Below are 16,916 nucleotides of genomic sequence, written 5' to 3' on the forward strand. Positions count from 1 at the left end.
TGGCGGCGTTGCCGCGCTTTGCTAAAATACAGGGTGGAAAAAAAATATTTACCTGGTCAGCAGCTCTCTGAAATGGAACTTTGTGTGGGCCGGTACCACGTTGTCGGCGTAATCCATGCAGGAACCGTGTAAAAGACCGATTTTGTCCGAGAGTTGCAGCCAAGTCGCCGTGGACACAGCCGAATTGCTCCTGGAACGGAAGTTGGTACTTTTTGACGTAACCCGGTAAAAAATGACAGTTTGACAGTGACAAAATTACAGGGGGGAGTTCGATAAGTTTGGAAACTTTTTCCTTTCTTGACATTTTGCTGTCAGATGGACGGTTCAAGTGAAAAAAATTCCAGAAAGTGACTTGCACAACTTTTTACTCGGTTTGACAGTTAAGTTTGTACTTTTTGACACAACTCGGTAAAAAATGACAGTTTGACAGTGACAAAATTACAGGGGGGAGTTCGATAAGTTTGGAAACTTTTTCCTTTCTTGACTTTTTGCTCTTAAATGGACAGTTTAAGTGCAAAAAATTCCAGAAAATAACAAGTTGGTACTTTTTGACATAACTCGGTAAAAAATGACAGTTTGACAGTGAAAAAATTACAGGGGGGAGTTCGATAAGTCTAGAAACTTTTTCCCCTCTTCACTTTTTACTCTCAAATGGACGGTTCAAGTGAAAAAAATTCTAGAAAAGGACTTTCACAACTTCCTACTTGATTTGACAATTAAGTTGGTACTTTTTGACATAACTCGGTAATAAATGACAGTTTGACAGTAACAAAATTACAGGGGGGAGTTCGATAAGTTTGGAAACTTTTTCCTTTCTTGACATTTTGCTGTCAGATGGACGGTTCAAGTGAAAAAAAATCCAGAAAGTGACTTGCACAACTTTTTACTCGGTTTGACAGTTAAGTTTGTACTTTTTGACACAACTCGGTAATAAATGACAGTTTGACAGTGAAAAAATTACAGGGGGGAGTTCGATAAGTTTGGAAACTTTTTCCTCTCTTCACTTTTTGCTCTCAGATGGACGGTTCAAGTGAAAAAATTCCAGAAAGTGACTTACACAACTTTTTACTCGGTTTGACAGTTAAGTTGGTACTTTTCGATATAACTCGGTAATAAATGACAGTTTGACAGTGACAAAATTACAGGGGGGAGTTCGATAAGTTTGGAAACTTTTTCCTCTCTTCACTTTTTGCTCTCAAATGTACAGTTTAAGTGCAAAAAATTCCAGAAAGTAACAAGTTGGTACTTTTTGACATAACTCGGTAAAAAATGACAGTTTGACAGTGAAAAAATTACAGGGGGGAGTTCGATAAGTCTAGAAACTTTTTCCCCTCTTCACTTTTTACTCTCAAATGGACGGTTCAAGTGAAAAAAATTCTAGAAAAGGACTTTCACAACTTCCTACTTGATTTGACAGTTAAGTTGGTACTTTTTGACATAACTCGGTAATAAATGACAGTTTGACAGTGACAAAATTACAGGGGGGAGTTCGATAAGTCTAGAAACTTTTTCCCCTCTTCACTTTTTACTCTCAAATGGACGGTTCAAGTGAAAAAAATTCTAGAAAAGGACTTTCACAACTTCCTACTTGATTTGACAGTTAAGTTTGTACTTTTTGACACAACTCGGTAAAAAATGACAGTTTGACAGTGACAAAATGACAGGGGGGAGTTCGATAAGTTTGGAAACTTTTTCCTCTCTTCACTTTTTGCTCTTAAATGGACAGTTTAAGTGCAAAAAATTCCAGAAAATAACAAGTTGGTACTTTTTGACATAACTCGGTAAAAAATGACAGTTTGACAGTGAAAAAATTACAGGGGGGAGTTCGATAAGTCTAGAAACTTTTTCCCCTCTTCACTTTTTACTCTCAAATGGACGGTTCAAGTGAAAAAAATTCTAGAAAAGGACTTTCACAACTTCCTACTTGATTTGACAGTTAAGTTGGTACTTTTTGACATAACTCGGTAATAAATGACAGTTTGACAGTGAAAAAATTACAGGGGGGAGTTCGTTAAGTTTGGAAACTTTTTCCTCTCTTCACTTTTTGCTCTCAGATGGACGGTTCAAGTGAAAAAATTCCAGAAAGTGACTTACACAACTTTTTACTCGGTTTGACAGTTAAGTTGGTACTTTTCGATATAACTCGGTAATAAATGACAGTTTGACAGTGACAAAATTACAGGGGGGAGTTCGATAAGTTTGGAAACTTTTTCCTCTCTTCACTTTTTGCTCTCAAATGTACAGTTTAAGTGCAAAAAATTCCAGAAAGTAACAAGTTGGTACTTTTTGACATAACTCGGTAAAAAATGACAGTTTGACAGTGAAAAAATTACAGGGGGGAGTTCGATAAGTCTAGAAACTTTTTCCCCTCTTCACTTTTTACTCTCAAATGGACGGTTCAAGTGAAAAAAATTCTAGAAAAGGACTTTCACAACTTCCTACTTGATTTGACAGTTAAGTTGGTACTTTTTGACATAACTCGGTAATAAATGACAGTTTGACAGTGACAAAATTACAGGGGGGAGTTCGATAAGTTTGGAAACTTTTTCCTTTCTTGACATTTTGCTGTCAGATGGACGGTTCAAGTGAAAAAAAATCCAGAAAGTGACTTGCACAACTTTTTACTCGGTTTGACAGTTAAGTTTGTACTTTTTGACACAACTCGGTAAAAAATGACAGTTTGACAGTGACAAAATTACAGGGGGGAGTTCGATAAGTTTGGAAACTTTTTCCTTTCTTGACTTTTTGCTCTTAAATGGACAGTTTAAGTGCAAAAAATTCCAGAAAATAACAAGTTGGTACTTTTTGACATAACTCGGTAAAAAATGACAGTTTGACAGTGAAAAAATTACAGGGGGGAGTTCGATAAGTCTAGAAACTTTTTCCCCTCTTCACTTTTTACTCTCAAATGGACGGTTCAAGTGAAAAAAATTCTAGAAAAGGACTTTCACAACTTCCTACTTGATTTGACAATTAAGTTGGTACTTTTTGACATAACTCGGTAATAAATGACAGTTTGACAGTAACAAAATTACAGGGGGGAGTTCGATAAGTTTGGAAACTTTTTCCTTTCTTGACATTTTGCTGTCAGATGGACGGTTCAAGTGAAAAAAAATCCAGAAAGTGACTTGCACAACTTTTTACTCGGTTTGACAGTTAAGTTTGTACTTTTTGACACAACTCGGTAATAAATGACAGTTTGACAGTGAAAAAATTACAGGGGGGAGTTCGATAAGTTTGGAAACTTTTTCCTCTCTTCACTTTTTGCTCTCAGATGGACGGTTCAAGTGAAAAAATTCCAGAAAGTGACTTACACAACTTTTTACTCGGTTTGACAGTTAAGTTGGTACTTTTCGATATAACTCGGTAATAAATGACAGTTTGACAGTGAAAAAATTACAGGGGGGAGTTCGTTAAGTTTGGAAACTTTTTCCTCTCTTCACTTTTTGCTCTCAAATGTACAGTTTAAGTGCAAAAAATTCCAGAATGTAACAAGTTGGTACTTTTTGACATAACTCGGTAAAAAATGACAGTTTGACAGTGAAAAAATTACAGGGGGGAGTTCGATAAGTTTGGAAACTTTTTCCTCTCTTCACTTTTTGCTCTCAGATGGACGGTTCAAGTGAAAAAATTCCAGAAAGTGACTTGCACAACTTTTTACTCGGTTTGACAGTTAAGTTTGTACTTTTTGACACAACTCGGTAAAAAATGACAGTTTGACAGTGACAAAATTACAGGGGGGAGTTCGATAAGTTTGGAAACTTTTTCCTTTCTTGACTTTTTGCTCTCAAATGTACAGTTTAAGTGCAAAAAATTCCAGAAAGTAACAAGTTGGTACTTTTTGACATAACTCGGTAAAAAATGACAGTTTGACAGTGAAAAAATTACAGGGGGGAGTTCGATAAGTTTGGAAACTTTTTCCTCTCTTCACTTTTTGCTCTCAGATGGACGGTTCAAGTGAAAAAATTCCAGAAAGTGACTTGCACAACTTTTTACTCGGTTTGACAGTTAAGTTTGTACTTTTTGACACAACTCGGTAAAAAATGACAGTTTGACAGTGACAAAATTACAGGGGGGAGTTCGATAAGTTTGGAAACTTTTTCCTTTCTTGACTTTTTGCTCTCAAATGTACAGTTTAAGTGCAAAAAATTCCAGAAAGTAACAAGTTGGTACTTTTTGACATAACTCGGTAAAAAATGACAGTTTGACAGTGAAAAAATTACAGGGGGGAGTTCGATAAGTTTGGAAACTTTTTCCTCTCTTCACTTTTTGCTCTCAGATGGACGGTTCAAGTGAAAAAATTCCAGAAAGTGACTTGCACAACTTTTTACTCGGTTTGACAGTTAAGTTTGTACTTTTTGACACAACTCGGTAAAAAATGACAGTTTGACAGTGACAAAATTACAGGGGGGAGTTCGATAAGTTTGGAAACTTTTTCCTTTCTTGACTTTTTGCTCTCAAATGTACAGTTTAAGTGTAAAAAATTCCAGAAAGTAAGTTGGTACTTTTTGACATAACTCGGTAAAAAATGTCAATTTGACAGTGAAAAAATTACAGGGGGGAGTTCGATAAGTTTACAAACTTTTTCCTCTCTTGACTTTTTGCTCTCAAATGGACGGTTCAAGTGAGAAAAATTCAAGAAAGTGACTTGCACAACTTTTCACTTGGTTTGACAGTTAAGTTGGTACTTTTCGACATAACTCGGTAAAAAATGACAGTTTGACAGCGAAAAATTTACAGGGGGGAGTTCGATAAGTTTGTAAACTTTTTCCTCTCTTGACATTTTGCTCTCAGAGGCACAGTTTCATTGGAAAAAATTCTAGAAAACTCACCTTATCGTATTCAAAGTGCTCTCCAAAGCTTGAGCAATCTCCAGAATGCTCTCCTTGCCAGTTTTGTCGCTGGAGCTCAACTTGTCCTCCTCCGGCGTAGTCTTATTGTTCATGTTAATACTATTGTTGGGGTCGGCGCTGGTGGGTTTCACCGAAATTGGCGGTTTCGACGAGGGCGCAATGGGGGTTGCATAGATCGCAGGGCCGGACGGTCTTGTCACCAGCGGTTTCACCGGTTTCACCGGCGGTTTTGTGGGAATCAGCGGTTTCTCGTCTCCTACCGCTGGTGGCCACGTTTTTTTCTCCGATTTTGTGGAGGATTTTTCTGAAAAACATACCGTCAATCTCAGTATTTTTTTTTGGACACCCTGTATATGTTTAATCGTCTTGCGGTTAGTACGACGTGAAAGAGCAGTTCAAGATGAACATTTTAAGCTTTTTACGGTCGCTGAAAGACCAAAAATAGCGGAGATATGGAATTTTCAAAATTTTGATGCAATTTTCAAAAAAAATTAAATATCTCGAAAACGGTTAAACTTACGAAAATTTTGCGAGAGACCAAAAATGTTCAGAATGACTTTCTGTACCCAGTGGACTAGGTTTACACCCGCTTAGAACCGGGTAAACGCGGTCACAACTGGCAGAGCGTTAGTTTCAAATTTAACTATTTTTTGGACACCCTGTATATGACCAATCGTGTTGCGGTTAGCATGAGGTGAAAGAGCAGTTCAAGACGAACATTCTAAGCTTTTTACGGTCGCTGAAATCTCAAAAATGACAGAAATACAAAATTTTCAAAATTTTGATGCAATTTCCAAAAAAAAGTTAAATATCTCGAAAACGGTTAGAGTTACAAAAATTTTGCAAGAGAGCAAAAATTTCAAGAATGACTTGCTGCACCTAGAGAACTAGGTTAGGTTAGGTTTTTGCAAGTTTTTTTTAGGTCTGATGCAATTTCCAAAAAACTCAAATATCTCGGAAACAGTTAGAGTTACGAAAATTTAGCAAGACAGCAAAAATCTTCAGAATCACTTTCTGCATCTAGTAGACTAGATTTACACCCGCTTAGAACCGGGTAAACGCGGTCACAACTGGCAGAGCGTTAGTTTCAATTTAACTATTTTTTGGACACCCTGTATATGACCAATCGTGTTGCGGTTAGCATGAGGTGAAAGAGCAGTTCAAGACGAACATTTTGAGATTTTTCCAGTCGCTGAAATCCCAAAAATGGCGGAAATACGGAATTTTCAAAATTTTGATGCAATTTCCAAAAAAAGTTAAATAATTCGAAAACGGTTAGAGTTACAAAAATTTTGCAAGAGAGCAAAAATCTCAAGAATGACTTGCTGCACCTAGAGAACTAGTTTAGGTTAGGTTTTGCAAGGTTTTTTACTTGGTTTTTTAGGTTTGATGCAATTTCCAAAAAACTCGAATATCTCGGAAACAGTTAGAGTTACGAAAATTTTGCAAGACAGTAAAAATCTTCAGAATCACTTTCTGCATCTAGTAGACTAAGTTTACACCCACTTAGAAACGAGTAAACGCGGTCACAACTGGCAGAGCGTTCGTTTCAATTTAACTATGTTTTGGACACCCTGTATATGACCAATCGTGTAGCGGTTAGCATGAGGTGAAAGAGCAGTTCAAGACGAACATTTTGAGATTTTTCCAGTCAGTGAAACCCCAAAAATGACGGAAATACGAAAATTTCAAAATTTTGATGCAATTTCCAAAAAAAAGTTGAATATCCCGAAAACGGTTAGAGTTACGAAAATTATGCAAGAGACCAAAAATGTTTAGAATGACTTTCTACATCTAGAGAAGTAGGTTTACATCCACTTAGAACCGGGTAAACGCGGTCACAACTGGCAGAGCGTTAGTTTCAATTTAACTATTGTTGGACACCCTGTATATGACCAATCGTGTTGCGGTTAGCATGAGGAGAAAGAGCAGTTCAAGACGAACATTTTGAGCTTTTTACGGTCGCTGAAATCCCAAAAATGGCGGAAATACGGAATTTTCAAAATTTTTATGCAATTTTCAAAAAAAGTTGAATATCTCGAAAACGGTTAAAGTTACGAAAATTTTGCGTGATAGCAAAAATGTTCAGAATGACCTTCTGCATTCGCTCGAATTACTTAAAACCAGGTTTGAGTAGTAAATTTACGGTTAAATTAAACTTACCAGATCCGACGCTGCGCTCCATTTTGGACGAATCGTCCGAATTATCGATCGGCGAATGTTCCAACAAATCGTCGCTTTTCGTACTTTTTACGGTCAGTTTCGGACTTAATTGAACCGTCCCGTAATCGGAATCTTTCGCTTCCCACAGTTTCTTCAAACTGCTAATACTGCCCGTGCTTTTTCTCTTGTCGTCGGTCTCTTCGATTTTTAGGTTAGAACTGTCCGTGCTCGCCGTACTTTCCCTTTTACTATTCTCCTTGAATTCTTCGTTGTCTTCAATTCTATCACCTGAAAATTCCCCATTCAATTCCTCCCTGGATTTCGGGACAAAATAGGTACAGTCTGTTCCAGGATCATTTTCGGATCTATCTCTATCCATTCCTGAGATGTTTAGCATTTTATTTGAAATTTGACAGTTGCAATGCAAAAAAACAATTTTCGTGTTTAGAAAAATGATACAGAGTGGCCAAAACTTGGATTAAAAAAATCAATTTTTTGTAAATAAAACCCCCAAATTTTGATAATTTCATCTTGTTCCCGTCTAAAATTGGGCCAAATTTGTATATTAGCTTATTTATTTAAAAAATTAAAGAAATAATCAGAAATAAATGAATTTCTACGTAATACATTGAGAGGTTTTGAACTTAAATAGCACCAAAGTAGGCGGTGCATGTGCCGCAAACTTGACGTCACGATGACGTAATTGAACAAAACAATACACTGACCAACTGTCGTATTGCGTCATCGTGACGTCAAATTTGCCCCGCACACTTGATGCAGCGTCGAAATGATACCGTTCGCAGCCTACTTTACCATTAACACTCGCAAAATCTTAGACGTTTGTCGGTTTAAGGTTCAGATTCAGTTTGACACTTGTCTAGGACTTTTATACCTCCACGGATAGCTAATAAAACGGGCTTTCTATTGACGTATAAAAGTCAGTTGGTTGATTTAGGAGTTTGGCCGCTAGAGGGCTTCAAAGTGAAGCGAGTAATCCAGCTCAACCATTATGACACTCGTTGCTTTAACTTTGAATAACTCGCTTATTTCCTGCACTTTTCTAGAACTTTTATACCTCCATGGATAGCTAATAAAACGGGCTTTCCATCGACGTATAAAAGTTGTATTTTCGGTGCCAATATACCGGGGGAAAATACCATGGATAGAGTAGATCCAAAAAATATCGTGAATAGTGTTTTACCGTCTTTTTTTGCGTCAATTTTCCGCAGTCGCGACTTGAAATCCACTATGACTGCGCCATCGGCCAAATCGCTCTTTTCTTTGGTTAAAACTTTCTTGTTCGGGTCGGTTTTCTTCAATTGGGCGTGGAAGCACAGCCCGTTCGTTTCCTTGTCGTTGTTTTCGTCGGTTTCCGGGTTTTTGCGCGTTTCCTTCGCTAAACACAGCGAATTTTTGCGCGAAACGTCCCTTTCTATGTTTAGCGATTGCGACAGTTCGGTTACTGCAAATTTTGATACAATTTAGCACTTACAGTAACAGCAATAGCACGGTAATATACGGGGTGTCCCACCAGCTGTCTAGAAGCATTCAAAACTATCTAGAAGCTTCCATAAATCTCTAGAAACTCCCAAAACCTTCAAAAACGATCTAGAAACCTCCAAATACTCCTAAAGCAGTCGAAAAGCAAATCAAAAGCACCTTAAACAGGCTAGGAGTTTCTAAAAGCTTTCAAAACTATCTAGAAGCTGTCTCAACTGTGTAGAAGCTTCCAAAAACATCTAGAAACCCCCAAAAGCTTCTAAAACAATCTAGAAATGTCCAAATGCTTCTGAATAACTCTAAAAGCTGGAAAATAGTATCCAGAATGGTCTAGAAGCCTCCACCTGCTCCCAAAACAGTCTGAAAGCTTCCAGAACGATTTAGGAGCTTCAAACTGCCCCCAAAACAGTCTAAAACCTTCCAAAACAATCTAGAAATGTCTAAATGCTGCTGAAAAAGTCTAAAAGCTGGAAAATAGTATCCAGAACGATTTAGGAGCTTCAAACTACTCCCAAAACAATCTAGAAGCTTTCAGAAACCTCTAAAACCCCTCAAAAACTTCTAAAACAATCTAGAAACCTCCAAATACTCCTAAAGCAGTCAAAAAACAAATCAAAAGCACCTTAAACAGGCTAGGAGCTTCTAAAAGCTTCCAAAAACGTCTAGAAACCACCAAAAGATTTTAAAATAATCTAGAAATGTCCAAATGCTCCTGAAGAAGTCTGCAAGTTGGAAAAAAGTGTCCAGAACGGTCTAGAAGCTTCCAACTGTTACCAAAACAGTCTAAAAGCTTTTAAAACTATCTAGAAGCATCCATAAATCTATAGAAACTGCCAAAACCTTCTAAAACAATCTAGAAACCCCCAAATACTTCTAAAACAGTCGAAAAACAAATTAAAAACACCTTAAACAGGCTAGGAGCTTCTAAAAGCTTCCAAAAACATCTAGAAACCACCAAAAGATTTTAAAATAATCTAGAAATGTCCAAATGCTCCTGAAGAAGTCTGCAAGTTGGAAAAAAGTGTCCAGAACGGTCTAGAAGCTTCCAACTGTTCCCAAAACAGTCTAAAAGCTTTTAAAACTATCTAGAAGCTTCCATAAATCTCTACAAACTCCCAAAACCTTCTAAAACAATCTAGAAACCTCCAAATACTCCTAAAGCAGTCGATAAGCAATTCGAAAGCCACCCAAACAGTCAAGGAGCTTCTAAATGCTCCCGAAGTAGTCTAAACACATTCAAAAAGTTTCCAGATTGATCTGACAACTTCAAACGCTTCAGGAAGCTTCCAGAAACCCCCAAAAGCTTCTAAAACAAGTCCAAATGTTCCTGAAGAAGTCTGCCAGTTGGAAAAAAGTGTCCAGAACGGTCTACAAGCTTTCAATTGCTCCTCAAACAGTCTAAAAGCATGCACAACTGTCTAGAAGCGTCCAGAAACCCCCAAAAGCTTCTAAAACAATCTAGAAAGGTTTCAAATACTCCCGAAGAAGTTTAGAAGCTGGACAAAATATCCAGAACGGTCTACAAGCTTTCAATTGCTTCCAAAACAGTCCAAAAGCTTTCACAACTGTCTAGAAGCTTTCAGAAACCTCTAAAAGCCCTCAAAAGCTTCTAAAACAATCTAGAAACCTCCAAATACTCCTAAAGCAGTCGAAAAACAAATGAAAAGCACCTTAAACAGGCTAGGAGCTTCTAAAAACTTCCAAAAACATCTAGAAACCACCAAAAGATTTTAAAATAATCTAGAAATGTCCAAATTCTCCTAAAGAAATCTATAAGCTGGAAAAAAGTTTCTAGAACGGTCTAGAAGAATACAAAACTATCTAGAAGCTTCCATAAATCTCTAGAAACTGCCAAAACCTTCAAAAACGATCTAGAAACCTCCAAATACTCCTAAAGCAGTCGAAAAGCAAATCAAAAGCACCTTAAACAGGCTAGGAGCTTCTAAAAGCTTCCAAAAACATCTAGAAACCTCCAAAAGATTTTAAAATAATCTAGAAATGTCCAAATTCTCCTAAAGAAATCTATAAGCTGGAAAAAAGTTTCTAGAACGGTCTAGAAGAATACAAAACTATCTAGAAGCTTCCATAAATCTCTAGAAACTCCCAAAACCTTCAAAAACGATCTAGAAACCTTCAAATACTCCTAAAGCAGTCGAAAAGCAAATCAAAAGCACCTTAAACAGGCTAGGAGTTTCTAAAAGCTTTCAAAACTATCTAGAAGCTGTCTCAACTGTGTAGAAGCTTCCAAAAACATCTAGAAACCCCCAAAAGCTTCTAAAACAATCTAGAAATGTCCAAATGCTTCTGAATAACTCTAAAAGCTGGAAAATAGTATCCAGAATGGTCTAGAAGCCTCCACCTGCTCCCAAAACAGTCTGAAAGCTTCCAGAACGATTTAGGAGCTTCAAACTGCCCCCAAAACAGTCTAAAACCTTCCAAAACAATCTAGAAATGTCTAAATGCTGCTGAAAAAGTCTAAAAGCTGGAAAATAGTATCCAGAACGATTTAGGAGCTTCAAACTACTCCCAAAACAATCTAGAAGCTTTCAGAAACCTCTAAAACCCCTCAAAAACTTCTAAAACAATCTAGAAACCTCCAAATACTCCTAAAGCAGTCAAAAAACAAATCAAAAGCACCTTAAACAGGCTAGGAGCTTCTAAAAGCTTCCAAAAACGTCTAGAAACCACCAAAAGATTTTAAAATAATCTAGAAATGTCCAAATGCTCCTGAAGAAGTCTGCAAGTTGGAAAAAAGTGTCCAGAACGGTCTAGAAGCTTCTAACTGTTACCAAAACAGTCTAAAAGCTTTTAAAACTATCTAGAAGCATCCATAAATCTATAGAAACTGCCAAAACCTTCTAAAACAATCTAGAAACCCCCAAATACTTCTAAAACAGTCGAAAAACAAATTAAAAACACCTTAAACAGGCTAGGAGCTTCTAAAAGCTTCCAAAAACATCTAGAAACCACCAAAAGATTTTAAAATAATCTAGAAATGTCCAAATGTTCCTGAAGAAGTCTGCAAGTTGGAAAAAAGTGTCCAGAACGGTCTAGAAGCTTCCAACTGTTCCCAAAACAGTCTAAAATCTTTTAAAACAAGCTCTAGAAACTCTGAAAAGCTTCTAAAACAATCTAGAAACCTCAAAATACTCCTAAAACAGTCGAAAAGCAATTCGAAAGCCACCCAAACAGTCAAGGAGCATCTAAATGCTCCTGAAGTAGTTTAAACACATTCAAAAAGTTTCCAGATTGATCTGACAGCTTCAAACGCTTCAGGAAGCTTCCAGAAACCCCCAAAAGCTTCTAAAACAAGTCCAAATGTTCCTGAAGAAGTCTGCAAGTTGGAAAAAAGTGTCCAGAACGGTCTACAAGCTTTCAACTACTCCCAAAACAGTCTGAAAGCTTCCAGAACGATTTAGGAGCTTCAAGCTGCTCCTAAAACAGTCTAGAAGCTTTCATAAACCTCTAAAACCCCTCAAATCTTCTAAAACAATCTAGAAATGTCAAATGCCACTTTTAAAAGGAAATAGACAGTTGACAACGTCTTTTCAAATGTTGGACTAATTTGACAACATGTTTAGACATTTCTCAGCTAAATTACACAAAAATGAAACATGTCTAGACACTTTTCAAGAGAAATAGGACAGGTGACAACGTGTTTCCAATTGTTCGAAGAGAAACGTACTCCTGTTTGATTTTTCATAGCGAGACACCCAGTATAGTAATTTTCCCGGTTCCCACACTCACCTAATTGTGATACAGGGTCGTGACTAATGCCACTCACAGCCAAAATCGATTCAATCGGTGGTGAATCCTTCAAATGTTTGTTATGCTTCTGGTCGGCACGTTCCTTAATTTCCGCGACCAGTTTCAGTTCCATTTCCTTCTTGACTAACTTATTTTTGAACACTTTCGATGCGTTATTGTCTTCGTTTGTTGCGTTGTCTTGTGCGCAATTGTCCTCGTCTACGGTACGCGCGCAAAAGTTACGATCGGGGTTGGAAAAGTGGACTTTACTCACCGATCGGAAATGCCGGCGGGGGCGGTAAAGGTTCCAGGGGAGAACCGACGGCGGGAACGTCAGAATCGACGCTCATCGGGCTTTTGCCGTCTTGACTAGGACTGGTGAGACTTAGGCTCGTTCGTTGCGGACTGTTTTCCCCCCTCAACCGGTTTTCCTCCCTCTTCTCCTTCGAGTTGCAGTTGGTTTGGTCGGACGAGTGGTCTCGACGTTTTAAACTCACGCCAAACCTTTAAAAATCACACTTTTACCACGTAAAAAACATAGCAATCAACGTTGCCAAAGCCACCGTTCTAGAAGAACGATTCAGCCGTTTTGGCAACGTCGACATGCTTTTGATACGTTCGGTTGGAAAAACGTGGACCATTTTGACGTACTGGACTATGACAGTCACCTGACAGCTGTCACAACTCATCAAACAGTGCCGTGAACTCTATAGAGTAAAATTTGACAGTTATGACACTTTACTCTACTATTAAAACTCAATTAGTAGTGACAAGAAAACTATCAAATGCAAAACCGTTGTACCTTGTATTTACCCAGCAACGGAACCCCAAATTTGACATTTGCAAGGCAAAGTGACACTTTGATAAGTCTGTTACGTCACCTGACAGCTGTCACAACTGTCAAAACTCATTAAACAAAGCCGTGATACCGTAAAATGTCAAATAGTTGCGTCTCTTTGATGAATCACGCCGCAAGTTGTAATTCATAACTCTGTAGAGTCAAATTTGACAGTTGTGACATTCAATGACAGTTTACGAAGTTAAATTTTACAGTTCTGACACTTTGCAGGGTGGCGTATAGTCACGTGACACTTGTTATATAACAGTCAGCAATGACATGAAACTGTAAAATGTAAAACACATGTTTTCACCTTAATAGAGCCCCAAATTTGACATTTGTGACGCTAAGTGAGTTTGATATGTTTTTTACGTCAACTGACATCTGTCATAACGGAACTGTCAAAACTCGTTCAAACGTAGATTAGTAGTATTTCTTTGATAAATCGCATTCGAAGTTGTATTTATGGAGAATTGAATTTAACCGTGGTGACATTGACAGACACTATGAAATACATTTTACGTCACCTGACAGATGTCAAAAATCACTCAGCTGTGACGTAAAATTATGAAACGTGCAAGACAGCTATTCCGCTTGAATCAATCACACTGCACATGGTATTTATAGTTCCATAGAACCACCTTTGACAGTTACGACGTCCAATGATAGTTTAGGATGTGCCTTACAATCACGTGACAGCTGTCATAAGTGTAAACTCACTCAGAAGTAACATGAAACTATCAAATGCAAAACAAATTGTACCGCTTCAAAGAATCCCACTTCACATTGTATTTGTAGCTCTATGGAGCCAACTTTGACAGTTATGACGTTCAATGATAGTTTAGGATGTGCTTTACCATCACGTGACAGCTGTCATAAGTGTAAACTCACTCAGAAGTAACATGAAACTATCAAATGCAAAACAAATTGTACCGCTGGAACGAATCCCACTTCGCAATGTATTTGTAGCTCTATGGAGCCAACTTTGACAGTTATGACGTTCAATGATAGTTTAGGATGTGCTTTACCACCACGTGACAGCTGTCATAAGTGTAAACTCACTCAGAAGTAACATGAAACTATCAAATGCAAAACAAATTGTACCGCTGGAACGAATCCCACTTCGCAATGTATTTGTAGCTCTATGGAGCCAACTTTGACAGTTATGACGTTCAATGATAGTTTAGGATGTGCTTTACCATCACGTGACAGCTGTCATAAGTGTAAACTCACCCAGAAGTAACATGAAACTATCAAATGCAAACCAAATTGTACCGCTGGAACGAATCCCACTTCGCATTGTATTTGTAGCTCTATGGAGCCAACTTTGACAGTTATGACGTTCAATGATAGTTTAGGATGTGCTTTACCATCACGTGACAGCTGTCATAAGTGTAAACTCACCCAGAAGTAACATGAAACTATCAAATGCAGAACAAATTGTATCGCTGGAACGAATCCCACTTCGCATTGTATTTGTAGCTCTATGGAGCCAACTTTGACAGTTATGACGTTCGATGATAGTTTAGGATGTGCTTTACAATCACGTGACAGCTGTCATAAGTGTAAACTCACCCAGAAGTAACATGAAACTATCAAATGCAAATCAAATTGTACCGCTGGAACGAATCACACATCGCATTGTATTTGTAGCTCTATGGAGCCAATTTTGACAGTTATGACGTTCAATGATAGTTTAGGATGTGCTTTACAATCACGTGACAGCTGTCATAAGTGTAAACTCACCCAGAAGTAACATGAAACTATCAAATGCAGAACAAATTGTACCACTGGAACGAATCCCACTTCGCATTGTATTTGTAGCTCTATGGAGCCAACTTTGACAGTTATGACGTTCAATGATAGTTTAGGATGTGCTTTACCATCACGTGACAGCTGTCATAAGTGTAAACTCACCCAGAAGTAACATGAAACTATCAAATGCAGAACAAATTGTACCACTGGAACGAATCCCACTTCGCATTGTATTTGTAGCTCTATGGAGCCAACTTTGACAGTTATGACGTTCAATGATAGTTTAGGATGTGCTTTACCATCACGTGACAGCTGTCATAAGTGTAAACTCACCCAGAAGTAACATGAAACTATCAAATGCAAACCAAATTGTACCGCTGGAACGAATCCCACTTCGCATTGTATTTGTAGCTCTATGGAGCCAACTTTGACAGTTATGACGTTCAATGATAGTTTAGGATGTGCTTTACCATCACGTGACAGCTGTCATAAGTGTAAACTCACCCAGAAGTAACATGAAACTATCAAATGCAAATCAAATTGTACCGCTGGAACGAATCACACATCGCATTGTATTTGTAGCTCTATGGAGCCAACTTTGACAGTTATGACGTTCAATGATAGTTTAGGATGTGCTTTACAATCACGTGACAGCTGTCATAAGTGTAAACTCACCCAGAAGTAACATGAAACTATCAAATGCAAAACAAATTGTACCGCTGGAACGAATCACACATCGCATTGTATTTGTAGCTCTATGGAGCCAATTTTGACGTTCAATGATAGTTTAGGATGTGCTTTACCATCACGTGACAGCTGTCATAAGTGTAAACTCACCCAGAACTAACATGAAACTATCAAATGCAAATCAAATTGTACCGCTGGAACGAATCACACATCGCATTGTATTTGTAGCTCTATGGAGCCAATTTTGACAGTTATGACGTTCAATGATAGTTTAGGATGTGCTTTACCATCACGTGACAGCTGTCATTGTAAACTCACCCAGAAGTAACATGAAACTATCAAATGCAAAACAAATTGTATCGCTGGAACGAATCCCACTTCGCATTGTATTTGTAGCTCTATGGAGCCAACTTTGACAGTTATGACGTTCAATGATAGTTTAGGATGTGCTTTACCATCACGTGACAGCTGTCATAAGTGTAAACTCACCCAGAAGTAACATGAAACTATCAAATGCAAATCAAATTGTACCGCTGGAACGAATCACACATCGCATTGTATTTGTAGCTCTATGGAGCCAACTTTGACAGGTGTCAAACATTTGCTAACAGTGACACATGTCAAATTTAAGAAAAACTCACCTAGAACTGGCTTCTTCGACGCTGGGCTGCAACGTGCTGACATCGTTGCCGCCGCCCTCCGAATTTTCCAAAAGTTCCCGATTTATCTTCTTACTCGGCAACATCGGCGACATGGGAACGATCTTCTTTTTGAGTTCGGTCGATGACGTCATAATGGTGGCCGTACAGTCCACCGTGTCGATACTGTCGAACTCTTCGGGGGGCGGCGGCAGATCAGTCGGAGGCGGCGGAAACTCCAAATCGGCCAAAGTGGGCGGCGGCACCGATCTGGACGGGCTGCCGCCCAAAAACGAGTTGTGGGGCGCTTTGAATGTGCGCAAACTCGATCTTAGATTGTCAGTGTTGTTTCTGGGTCGAACAGAAAAACAAATCATTATCAAAATTACGTCCCATAAAGCTATAAAACTGTAAATCATAGTTGGAAAGTAGGAACAACAATACAAGCACCTTTACTGTATTTTATAACTCTAAGTAATATTTCGATGGTTGTGATGTTTGACTGTCCAATTAAGACGTTAATTGTGAGAATGACAACTGTCAAAATTTCCTCCATGGAGCTATTAAACTGTAAAACTTACTTGAAATCCATCAGTCAGTAAAAAGTACACGAATTGAATGTAATACCTTGTAATTGCCTTGATAGTGCAAAATTGATCCAATAAATCAATTTTCTAAGTTTTTGACTTGAAATCAACATATTTTAGTTAAAAATTGACTTAAATTGACTTAAAA

At 38.1% G+C, this 16,916-nt stretch overlaps 1 protein-coding gene across 7 annotated transcripts in view; it reads right to left on the reverse strand.

Moving 5' to 3' along the window:
* Abl (tyrosine-protein kinase Abl) overlaps window positions 1-16,916 on the reverse strand; it is a 59,452-nt gene that overhangs the window by 4,404 nt on the left and 38,132 nt on the right. For all 7 annotated transcript variants that reach the window (XM_081988718.1, XM_081988720.1, XM_081988719.1 and 4 more), the window contains 7 exons: window positions 16,185-16,532; window positions 12,538-12,767; window positions 12,264-12,482; window positions 8,218-8,478; window positions 7,017-7,304; window positions 4,833-5,157; window positions 53-190 (listed from right to left, as the gene is read on the reverse strand). In XM_081988718.1, the coding sequence (XP_081844844.1) occupies window positions 53-190; window positions 4,833-5,157; window positions 7,017-7,304; window positions 8,218-8,478; window positions 12,264-12,482; window positions 12,538-12,767; window positions 16,185-16,532 (1,809 nt within the window). The remainder of the gene's footprint in view (window positions 1-52; window positions 191-4,832; window positions 5,158-7,016; window positions 7,305-8,217; window positions 8,479-12,263; window positions 12,483-12,537; window positions 12,768-16,184; window positions 16,533-16,916) is intronic.

This window comes from Ips typographus, linkage group LG10 (genome assembly GCF_016097725.1).
Source record: "Ips typographus isolate SLU linkage group LG10, UJ_Ityp_2.0, whole genome shotgun sequence".
NCBI lineage: Eukaryota > Metazoa > Arthropoda > Insecta > Coleoptera > Curculionidae > Ips > Ips typographus.